General features: G+C 47.4%; 2 protein-coding genes across 2 annotated transcripts; one reads left to right on the top strand and one right to left on the bottom strand.

The window, feature by feature from the left end:
• Positions 1–211: 211 nt before the first annotated feature.
• Positions 212–3724, bottom strand: LOC142889387 (endoplasmic reticulum protein SC65-like). Its single transcript, XM_076028099.1, has 7 exons — positions 3036–3724; positions 2801–2950; positions 1947–2121; positions 1413–1541; positions 1160–1305; positions 896–979; positions 212–769 (listed from the first exon to the last, which is right to left on the bottom strand). The coding sequence occupies exons 1-7, from the start codon at positions 3510–3512 to the stop codon at positions 623–625; spliced, it is 1308 nt and encodes a 435-aa protein (XP_075884214.1). The 5' UTR covers positions 3513–3724; the 3' UTR covers positions 212–622.
• A 529-nt stretch (positions 3725–4253) lies between these two features.
• Positions 4254–10677, top strand: fkbp10b (FKBP prolyl isomerase 10b). The gene is made up of 10 exons (XM_076028098.1): positions 4254–4816; positions 5054–5199; positions 6273–6462; positions 6610–6755; positions 6849–7038; positions 7292–7437; positions 8065–8254; positions 8377–8519; positions 9592–9755; positions 10205–10677. The coding sequence occupies exons 1-10, from the start codon at positions 4596–4598 to the stop codon at positions 10397–10399; spliced, it is 1731 nt and encodes a 576-aa protein (XP_075884213.1). The 5' UTR covers positions 4254–4595; the 3' UTR covers positions 10400–10677.
• Positions 10678–11137: the final 460 nt, after the last annotated feature.

Genomic DNA, 11137 nt, shown 5'->3' with positions numbered 1-11137 from the left:
ATGATGTACATTTAAAAAGAACAGTGAATATTGTGCTGAAAAATATAATCACAACATATTGGGGCGTTTAGATTTATGAAAGAAAACCAGAGTATCCGCTTTGAAGGCAGCTTCTTCTCCTCCTGCGGTTCCTGTAGACAAAGCTTGTGCTCAAACACTGCCACTCAAAGCAGGGAAGCATTAAAGGAGCATAGCAACATTTACAGTCAGGGTTTATTGCTGTGTAACTTAACATTCCAAATTCAAAAACAAGAGAGAAGCGATTTGGTTCTGCTGTGGGTGAAATATAATTTTCAGAACTGCTGAAAAATGTTGCCGGATCCTTCTCCTCGTCACACTTCCTGGGTTGTGAACTTGGTGCTCAGGCTGTGTCCCCGCTGTTGTGAACTGTTGTGATCATAGCGGAACGCAACGTAGTCTTGAAAGCAAGACAAACAATGTTGCCGCTCTGTGTAAATACTCATATTTCTGTGTATTGAAATAAAGCCTATCGGACTGAGAGCGCCGGTGTGCCTGTGTAGCTGCAATCATGACAAACCACTGCGAATCTACCAAAGAGTGAAAATAATTTAATGAAACGTCACACAGGTGTTCGCTGACAGTTGAGAAGTCGCCGCTGCCTTCAGGCCTCCGACTGCCCGGCGTCTCCTTTGCCTTTGGGCTGTTTCCAGTTGGAGTAGATGGACTCCTCGTAGTCGCCCATCCCTTCAAACTCCTCGTCAGGGGACTCGGGGGACAAACGTGCAGCTTCCTCCGCTCCTAGAAAATCCTGGAGCGGCAGAAACAAACGCTTTGAGACGTCGTCGAAGTGGCAGAGGCCTTTTTTTTGGTGTTAGATTTTAAGTAGTTTTCAAAATTCTCGGGTGTTTGGGATGAGAATCCAAAACGATCTCACCTCGTCGTCCAGATTTAAGTAGTTGTCCACGAGCGACAGCATCTGTTTCAGTGCGGCGGTCTGGTTGAAGTGTCTGATGGCCTCCTGTGATCAGGAATAACAATCATCCAATGCATCTGAACGTATTATTGGTGTCCCTAAAGCAGAATTAGTCATCTTTCAGTTTTTAACATTCATTAAAAACTCACAAGTAGTTTTTTTTTTTCTCTCTTAACTTTGAATTACTGAATCGCAAGAAGCAGAGTTTCGTTCTTTGCTTCCGACCTTCCGGGGTGTGAAGTGCTCCTCCTCAAGGCCCCACTGATCACTGTAGGCTTTATAATAGTGCAGGTTCCGCCCCATGACCTCGTCTTCGGGCTCAAACAGGAAGTAACTGAACGCACAGGGCACAGCCTTCCGGCCGTCGTTCACTGGACAAACACAAAGGCACAAGATGAAGACATCATTTTTCTGGTCTCCCAGTCAGAAGGAGAATTAAAGAGGTGGTTAGAAGCTCAGCTGCTGGCAGAAAACTCACATTTATAGTAGGAGTACTGGAGGTGGTGGTAAATGTTGGCCACAAAGTTTTGCACAAAATGCCCCCCGACGTTTGGCATCAAGTTGTCCTCACACTTGAGTTTGCACCGTATCACATGGAGGGAGACGTCTGGGGGTGAAAATCAGAGCGCAAATTCTCAACTTTGCATACACAGTGACAAATGTTTTTGTTTTTTTTCCCAAAAATAATTTGGGCAAAGCATCATAACTGATGTTATGCTATATTTCTTTTCTGCTGTGAAGCTGCTATACAACATATTAACATGAATAACATCTTAAATAATTGGAGTATTTGTGGCCAGTTGAAAAATCTGTTTTATTTTAATTACAGTTTTATGCTTTGTCTATTAGTACTAAATGATTACATTCACAAATACAGTTAAATGTTTGTTTTTCTTGGGGAAAAAACAAACAAACAAACAAAAAGTTCTCCTTATGGAAATTTTAGACGCTAGGTGTCGCAGTCGCGAACTTGCTTTGCTCTCAGTAAACGCGTCAACTGTCCGTCTTTAACCTGCAAGGACCGCGTAGAAGTCGGTGTCCGGAGGCGGCAGCGGGACGACGCCTTCACAGTCCGCCCGGCAGAGGTCGCACTCGTGCAGGTAGAGCCTGAGGGCCTCCTCGAGGCGATCCACAGCGCTGCTGTAGTCGCCTGAGTTGACCAGTCGAACTCCTTTCAGGAAGAAGGGCTGCGGGGGGCGAGGAGGTGGAGAAGACGCAGGAAGAGGACTGATCGGCGAACTGCACACTGATTTTTTTTTTTTATCTTTTTTTTTTAAGGATTCACCCAAAGAATCACTTTCCTTTCTTCACTGCGATCAAGCCCACCAACAATTCGACAAAAGCGGTCGAGCCAGCAGCAGACACTCGCTTTTTGCTGACTCCGCGTAAACCAGTTATTACGGTAATGACTGTGCACAGTGAGGAAACTAGATAGAATCTAGTAGAATAGTAATAGTATATAGTAATAGAATTTTCTCTGTACTTGGTTTCAGATGAATATTTTTAGGAAAAGTCTTTGTTGTCAGTCCATCATTCCATGTGTGGCTGGTAGTACACCACCCCAGGAAGGCCCCCCCCCCCACTCAGTTTCAGAAAATTGTGATGGTAGCATTTCAAAATAAAGCTCCAAAATTGTCGTTTTGTATGAAAGTAAACGCCCCACTCAGTTTCAGATAATTCTGACGTTGCCTTTCAAAATACCCGAAACCCCCCCCCCCTCCAAAAAAAACCCACAAAAAAACAAACAAACAAACAAACAAACAAAATCCTAATTGTTCGTTGGCTTTGACCGCAGTCTTTCATCTGATTAAAGTGAACTCTTTTTTTTTTTTTTTTTTTTTTTAACTGTTTGCAGAAGTCACTCACCTCGTGCGGCCCCTCCTCGTGGTCGGTCAGGTATCCGCTCAGGTCGTAGCGGCTCCTGTACTCCTCCATCAGTCTGCTCATCTCCTGGTCCTGGGGGTTCCTCTGCAGGTAGGTGTAGGCGCAGGGCACGGCGCTCTGCAGGTCGTCCAGCTGTTGGTGACAGGCGAGGGAGACGCAAACAGTGAGCCGAGCTGCCTCCTCAGGTGATTCTGCTGCTCCTGCTGCTGTTGCTGACCCTGGAGTGCGCAAAGTGCAGGTATCTGTAGGGGGACCTCCTGCGGAACTCCTCCAGCACGAGTCTCCCCGGCGGCGGCAGCTGCAGCGCGGGGAAGCGCGCCCTGCACCTCTGCGCGCACGAAGCCCTCATCAGAACGTGCCAGTACGCGCGCAGATCCGGGCTCCACGCCGCGAAGGAGGGTCCCGGTTCGTGGCGCGCGTCACGGTCGCAGTGCCGCGCGCAGTACCTCGCGCTCTCTCGCAGGTGCCGGTGCAGGCGCAAACTCAGCTCCAGGAAGCGGATCGACTCGGTCCAGTTCTGCGCCGCGTAGTGGCCGAGCGCCAGGCCGTAGGCCTCGGCCAGGGGCAGCAGCTCCTCGGCGGGGAAGCTGTGGAAGCTGTAGGTCTCATACTGCGCTGCTGCCGCGGTCAACACGACGCCCAGGCAGAGGAAGGTGCGCAGCGGCGCGTCTGCGTGTGCGCCAAAGGCCACCATGATGGGGAGGACATCGGTGCTCCTGCTACTGCCGGGCTTCTCCAGCACCTTCTCCCCCTCAGCCAGCGGCGGTGGTCTGCTGAAGTGCTCAGGCGTCGGTGGGAATTCCGGGATTGGCTCTTTGAGGGGCCGCGGTCTCAGGTTTCCGGGGACAGACAGCAGCTGTTCCCCCGGTTGTTGTCTTTACTTGGAACAGCCGCAGCGTAAACGTGACCCCCCCCCCACACACACACACACACACACACACACACACACACACTTTTTGCCTCTCCCTGTTTCATATGTGAAAAGTCACTGAAATGACATCCGGGACAAATTAAAGGGTTTTCCCGACAATTAAAAGATCAAAAAGATGAAAGGGTATTTCTGGGTTTGTGGGTTTTTAAAAACTGCACAGATTTTTTTTCTTTTTTTTTTTTTTCCAATGACTGGCTGCTGTTGTTTGTTTGTTTCTCTTTATAACATCAGGAAAGTCCAGATTGAGAGTTTGCGGCTTTCACGCCTCTTTGCTCTCCCGAAACAGACTGGCAGAAGCGGAACTGTGCGTTGTGTGCACAAGAAGCAGCTGAAACAAGTCAAGACATAACAGGATGTGGATTTGCCTTCAAAATAAAAGCGGAAATGACTTTTGGGTGGGCGTGAAAACTATTTTCATTTGCCATCCCGAAGCACAGCCTCAAGTCGTTTGTTTTATTCAGAACAACAAAGGAAAAACAAAACCATGTATGTGCAGCCTTGCTGAAAATGTTCTTGATGGGAGAAGATTTCTTTTATTTCCTAAAGGAAGTTCCGCTTCTTATTGGAAGACACGTCCCCGCTCCAAACTCCCCGGACCTCGTCATTCCTTTCCTGTGTTGGAGAAAAAAAAAAAAAAAGAAAAAAAAAATCTGAGCCCCAGTCTGGAGGTTGTCCACGTTTACAGCGCCGAGATCCCGCAGATCTGCAGCCGCGGCCCTCTGTGCGCATCCCGACCCGCACAAAAAGACACATTCCGGAGCTTTGCAACAACAACAAAAAAAAAACCCCGCACCTTAAAAATCTTATTTTTTGTTACCGTTGTTATTTATTTTCTCGCAAGAAGTTATGAGACGTGATTGCATCGGGATGTTTTCCGGCTGTGTTACTCTGATCCTCCTGGCCGCTACTTGTGCTCCGGCGGGGAGCAACCCCAGCCCGGTGCTCGGAGACGTCGTCGTGGACAGATACTTCATCCCCGAGCTGTGCGTCAGGCAGTCCAAGACCGGAGACCACGTCCGCTACCACTACAACGCCACGCTTGCAGACGGGAAGACGTTTGATTCCAGGTAAAAGAGGGAGGCGTCAAACAAATTGCATGAGTTGAGTTGCGTGCAACAGTTTGCATTCCAGGCTTTGCAACATCAAACCAGTGCGTCAATCAAAGCCTCGGTCCGGTAGGCGTGTAAGCAAAGACGTCGTGCCAACGTGCCCTCGGGTTGAAGGTTTTTTTTTTTTTTTTTTTGGTGTCGTGTCAGCTCACGCGCGCCCGTACCGACGTCTTGATTCTTTCTTTCCTCCGCAAGCCACCAGAGAGGAGCGGCCAAGGTGGGCCTGCTGGGGGAGGGTCGCCTCATCGCCGGGGTCGACAAGGGTCTGCGGGACATGTGTGTGAGCGAGCGCAGGACCGTCACTGTCCCGCCTCACCTGGCCTACGGCAACACTGGTGCAGGTAAACTGGCGCCGCTTCGTTCAGTCGCAGCTGAAGGTGGTATTGTGAATATTCTTCTTCGTCTTTACTTTTCAAGCAGGTAGACCTCCTGTACTCACATGCCTTTGCTTATCTTAAGACAGCCTGCAGCAGGTTTAGCCTTTCTGACATTATTGTTAGACTATGTTTTTTTGGCACTCCATTAGCGTTGTTTAAAGCAACACGGTGCTGTTTTGTAGCTCCAGATGATGGTTCGAGTGTGGTTTCCATGCCTCTCTTGCCTCTCTTGCCTCGACTTGTGACGGGGACCATGACACACCTACCACTGATACATCAGGCCCAGTTGGCCTCTGGTAGAACTATGAAACTTTGGTTGCCTGCCCAGGGGCCTCTCTCGGGAGGTCACGCTTCACTTCTGCACCGCCAACTTCACACGTTGACTGCTTGTGTAGGAATAAGAAGGCAGCTCGCTGGCTCTCTGGTCTCTGTGGCTGTTCCAATGGCAGAGACACCAAAGAAGACTGAGCGAAGATAGTGTTGTAGTCAAGACGAGACCAACCGAGGCCAAGATATGATCAAGACTACAGAGCATCGAGATCAAGACCAGACCAAGACCTTTGTAGTTCGAGAGCAAGACCAGACCAAGACTTTATATATATCAAAGAAAAACAACCACAAAACCCGGTGGTTGTGGAATAAAAAACAGAATAAAATTCAAGTTTGCTTCTAATCCCAACAGCAACATCTCTTATCAGCAAGGTATCTTTCAATCATTTTCTTTAACATTTTGCTGCTTTGCCAACTATTAACTAGAAATAAGGGGAAACAGAGTGTAAAACTGCAGCCACTTCTGTTATTATCTGTCATTGTAGCGTTGGCTGAGTCTTGACCGGTCTTGGTGTCGATTAGGTTCTTGATTTCCAAAGTTGCATACTTCACCTCCAGGCCTCCTGGGGGCGCTGTGTCGACTGCAGTAACCGCACCTTCCATTTCAAAAATTAAATTTAAAACATCATTTGAAGCGCTGTGCAGTCTGAGGCTTTGATCTGGTCTGGGGTCACCCAGTCTGACCGTCGCCGAACTGTGTTTCTCAGGCGACGTCGTCCCTCCGGATGCCACTTTGGTGTTCGACCTCCAACTGCTGGACGTGTGGAACACGGCCGACTTGGTGGTGACCAAAACCGTCACCACGCCCAAAGACTGCGCGCGCTCTGTGATGCGCACCGACTTTGTGCGCTACCGCTTCAACGGCACTCTGCTGGACGGCACGCCCTTTGACTCCAGGTGACGTACAGTGCGGCGCACTCGCACACTTGTTGATTCCCACTGTGACCCCGGACCTCGTTGTGAATAACAGCTCTTGTGTGTCTGTACTGTGCCACCCCAGGGTTGTTGTGTGTTTGACTTTGCTCTTATATGAGCCCTACGCAGCTACACCAGAAAGCAGACCCACGACTCGCTGGTGGGCGCGGGCTGGCAGGTGAAGGGCATGGATGAGGGCCTGCTGGGAATGTGTGTGGGAGAGATAAGACATATCGTCATCCCGCCCTTCAAAGCTTACGGAGAAAAGGGATCAGGTAGGGCGGAGGAGATCGGAGGGAGGCCAATTCAGAAGCATTCCAGGCAGTCGCACATCTGAGCGCCGGTTGGTTCTTGTCTTTGCTCCGCAGGTACAGAGATCCCCCCCCACGCCACCCTGGTGTTTGACGTCCTGCTGGTGGACATTCACAACCCAAAGGACAACATCACCATCGAGAACCAGGTGGTGCCGGAGTCGTGCACGCGCAGGACAGTGACCGGGGATTACATTCGCTACCATTACAACGGCACCTTCCTGAACGGGGTGACCTTTGACACCAGGTGAGGCCCGGGTCATTCAGGGAAACTCAGCGGTGACACGGCGGGAAACTCTTCTGAAGCACAGAAGAAGCCTGTTAGAATGGAAATGGAAACACGGGAAAGTCTCTCAAATACGGCTCAAAGGTTTTGACACTCTCACAAGGTGGTTTTTCAGAGGTATATCGGACGTACGGGGGTCACGTGACCAGTTTGGCGCCTGTATCAAACCTGTGTATCACGTGTCAAGTGACTCTCTGGTTCCTTCCGCCACCAGTTACAAGAGGAACAGTACGTACAACACGTACTTGGGGATGGGCTACGTGATTCCGGGCGTGGACGAGGGTCTGCTGGGGGTCTGCACCGGGGAGAGGAGGAGGGTCATCATCCCCCCACGGCTGGCTTACGGAGAGCAAGGAGCAGGTAGGCGACTGCGGGAGCGTGCAGTGGGTTGGGATCAATCACTCAAACTTTTTTTATTTTTTTATTGTGAAAGTACTTTGAAACTTTCGAAGATGTGATTTAGCGCTCTATAAATACAGAAACCAACAGATCCTTCCAGAGCAAAACAAAGTGGAAACATTACTTTTTCCTATTCTGACAGCGGTGGAAAAACCAGACTGCCAAAGTGAAAATTGAGAAGGAGGTCAAATAATACATAAGTACGATTCTGCATTAGCAAAATATGGCTTTTGGTTTAACAAAGTACCCTGACAGTCCTTCAGAAACATTGACTTGTTTCCATCTCCTACTACTCACTACATTTTGTCTAAAAAACCCCAAAAAATTAGAGTCACCTTAAGAATTAATAATTGGCCTCTTTGTCAGAATTAATTAAATATTTATATTTATATTTAAATAATTAAATAGGGCACATCTATAATTGTCACCGACCGGCCACAAGTATTTTCCAAACACCAGTTCAAATTGAAGCTAAAGCAGATCCCCAACAAAGTTTAGAATAGTTTTTTTTTACTTTTGACACTTTTGAGTTTCATTTAAAATAAAAAAACAAACAGAAAACACACAGTTGTTTTCTTCTGGTTTCAGGTGACGTCATCCCTCCGTCAGCGGTGCTGGTCTTCGACATCCTCGTCGTCGACTTCCACAACCCCAGCGACTCCATCGACGTGCAGGTCACCCACAGGCCCGAGGCCTGCAACGACACCACCGAGCTGCACGACCTCGTCCGCTACCACTACAACTGCACCCTGGTGGACGGAACGCCGCTCTTCTCCTCGTGAGTCGCTGCATGCGTGACCCTGCAGTATTATTAACATCATCATCATTGTTGTTATTATTAGTGGCTGTTGTCTAAACGGACTAGAATGTCCTGTTTGATCCGTTGCGTCTTTTCCTCAGACACGACTACGAGAACATCCAGGATGCAGTGCTAGGGGGCGACAAAGTGATTGACGGGCTGGACGAGGGTCTGAGGGGGATGTGCGCCGGAGAGAAGAGGCTGGTGACGGTGCCGCCTCACCTTGGCCACGGGGAGAAAGGAGGTGAGGCCTCAGGTCTTGAGTTTCATTCATTAGTTTGGCCACAGACAGGGATTGTAAAGCTGAAATGACACCCGCCTTGTTTTTTGTCTCTTGCTGAAGGATTTTGCAGTGGACATCTCATTCATTTGTGATGCGCTGCATTGTGTTAAGAATCAGTCTTAAGCCTCCGAGTGCCGTTTAATTTAGTGCAGTCACCAACATCATTGACTCACATGCTGCATGTTTTCCTGGTTCCATGATTTTGTCCCTTGCAACACATCATTGAGTACAAGCAAGAGTACAAACATTTAGTTTTCTTATTTAGTGTTAACAAGAAACAACAAAAATCATTTTAATTTGTTTGTGTGTCTCTGATGCAGACAAACTATTTGAAACGCACACAGAAAAATTCTCTGGCAAATATTTCATGACAATAATTGGGATTGTATTAAATTCTAAGTATGCAAACTTACATTTTTTAGTAAAAGCAGGTAGGAGACTCTAGGGGCTGGAGCAGCGACAGAGCAGAGCGCGCAGTGGGTTGGAATCAATCGCTCAAACTTTTTTATTATTGTGAAAGTGCTTTGAGGCATCCAAAGATGTGATTTAGCGCTCTATAAATACAGAAACCAACAGATCCAGTAGATCAAAGTGGAAAATATTACTTTTCTATTCTGACAGCGGTGGAAAAACCAGACTGCCAAAGTGAAAATTGAGAAGGAGGTGAAAAAATACTTCAAGTACGATTCTGTATTAGCAAAATATGGCTTTTAGTTTGGCAAAATACCCTGATGGCACGTTAGGTCCCTCAGAAACATTGACTGGTTCCCACCAAAGTCATTCAGTTCCACCACCAACTACATTTTGTCTAAAAAAAATATTTAGAGTCACCACAAAAATAAAAATGACAGGTGAAGGTTCATCTGTCTCTATTCCATTCACTGCTGAATTTCACCTCAGCAAAATGTATTAAGATGCACTTTGTCACTACAGCTTTAACAAAATAGTCGCGTTAATTTCACTTTTATTGAAAACAGCAACAATTCTCAGCTCTTTGTGCTCCTCCGTGTTTTCCCGGCTTTGCTCCCATCAGCCACTGGGGTTCCCAGCAGTGCCGTGCTGGTCTTTGACATCGAGCTGCTGAGCTTCGAGAAGGGAGTCCCGCCAGGTTACCTGTTTGTGTGGCTCCAGGGCAGCCCTGAGAACCTGTTTGAGGCCATGGACCTGGACAAGAACCTGGAGGTTCCCCTGCAGGAGGTCGGTGTCTGCTGCTATCGTTGTAACATGGATGTTTTCACTACTGTTTTTACTACAGAAATCTGGTGGCGATCGCGCTAAAGTCCCGGTACCACATGACCCACGGACCAGTACCGGTCCGCCACCCGGGCCTTGGGGACCCCTGCTGTACAATATACTTAGAAAAATGTGATATTTTATGTCTTACACCGACAATAGATCCAAGAAATTTATAAACACCCTTTGTGACATCACAAAGAGTCAATTGACAATGCCATGTGCTTTAGTACACTTTTCTCCAAAGGCCAGCGTTCAGTAAGTAACTCGCTGCAGCTAAAAGCTTTGAAAGAGAAGGATTGTGCAGCACCATGGCAAACATCATGTGACTGAAAGCTCCACTCGGAATCTTTTTGTTTTTTAAAGGAACAGTGTTGTTGTTGAACGTGATGTGTGTGTTGTGTTGGTGACAGTTTGGGGAGTTCATCAAGCTGCAGGTGGCAGAGGGCAAAGGTCGCATCAAGCCTGGCATGAGCATGGAGACGGTGGTGCAGGACATGTTCAACAACCAGGACCGCAACAACGACGGCGTCATCAAAGCCGAGGAGCTCAAACTGAAAGTGGACGAAGACAAAGAGCGGGAGGCAGTTCAGCACGACGAGTTGTGATCAGTGCCAATGTTGTTGAATTTTCTCTCAGGGATGAAACTCCAAACAGGCCGACAAGTTCAACATGAAAAAAAAAGTTGAGTTTATTTTATTGTTATTTTTTTTTAAACCTCACCGCGTCACGGCTGGTTCAAGTTTGTAGAGCGAGAGAGAGAAACGGACTTTGGGTCTTTTTGTTGTGTGACGTTTGTTTTTGATTTTTTGTACTACTTCAGAAAACCAAACAAGCACCTTAAGTTGTCCTGTAAAGTCACATTGATTAAAATGTTTAGAATAAATCTGGGATTGTTCAGTTTTTCACGAGTTAGACCTGCTCTGTTCTGGAGCAACTCATCATCAGGATGAAGACCTCCACTGAAATTGCAACGTCAATGATTTTATCTATATTATTATTTCTGTTCATATGCAGCTTCAAACCCAATTTGGACTCCCTGAACAAAACTACTACTTGACTACTGAAACATTTTATATACCGTAATGCAAAATTGAAAACGTTAGCTGCTCCACAGCGCCACATATAGGCAAAAAAACCCAAAAGAAACAAAACACTTTGGATGCTAAAATGGCCCTATGGTTGCCACTAGGTAGGTCACAGAGACATGAGGCAAAAACCCACGTTCGTCTTTTCAAGACCTACATTGCCTTTGCTTTGAACTTTGACCTCCACAAGCTAGAAGTGCATTATTTCAGTTAGTTTGAAAAAAAAAAAAAAAAATCGAAGTACAAAATTGAAACAAA

Source organism: Nelusetta ayraudi, unplaced genomic scaffold (assembly GCF_046127955.1).
Source record: "Nelusetta ayraudi isolate G7.1 ecotype Tasmania unplaced genomic scaffold, CSIRO-AGI_Nayr_v1 ptg000022l, whole genome shotgun sequence".
Classification (NCBI taxonomy): Eukaryota; Metazoa; Chordata; class Actinopteri; order Tetraodontiformes; family Monacanthidae; genus Nelusetta; species Nelusetta ayraudi.
The sequence above is the reverse complement of the archived record's forward strand: the minus strand, read 5'-3'. Positions and strand labels throughout refer to the sequence as shown.

Excerpts from the sequence above, each read along its gene's own strand:
- fkbp10b (XM_076028098.1), top strand. The coding sequence starts at position 4,596 with ATGAGACGTGATTGCATCGGGATGTTTTCCGGCTGTGTTACTCTGATC. Across the intron at positions 6,756-6,848 it reads TTACGGAGAAAAGGGATCAG|GTACAGAGATCCCCCCCCAC; the intron begins GTAGGGCGGAGG and ends TTTGCTCCGCAG. Across the intron at positions 9,756-10,204 it reads TGGAGGTTCCCCTGCAGGAG|TTTGGGGAGTTCATCAAGCT; the intron begins GTCGGTGTCTGC and ends TGTTGGTGACAG.
- LOC142889387 (XM_076028099.1), bottom strand. The coding sequence starts at position 3,512 with ATGGTGGCCTTTGGCGCACACGCAGACGCGCCGCTGCGCACCTTCCTC. Across the intron at positions 2,951-3,035 it reads TGCACTTTGCGCACTCCAGG|CTGGACGACCTGCAGAGCGC; the intron begins GTCAGCAACAGC and ends TGTCACCAACAG. Across the intron at positions 770-895 it reads ACTTAAATCTGGACGACGAG|GATTTTCTAGGAGCGGAGGA; the intron begins GTGAGATCGTTT and ends CTGCCGCTCCAG.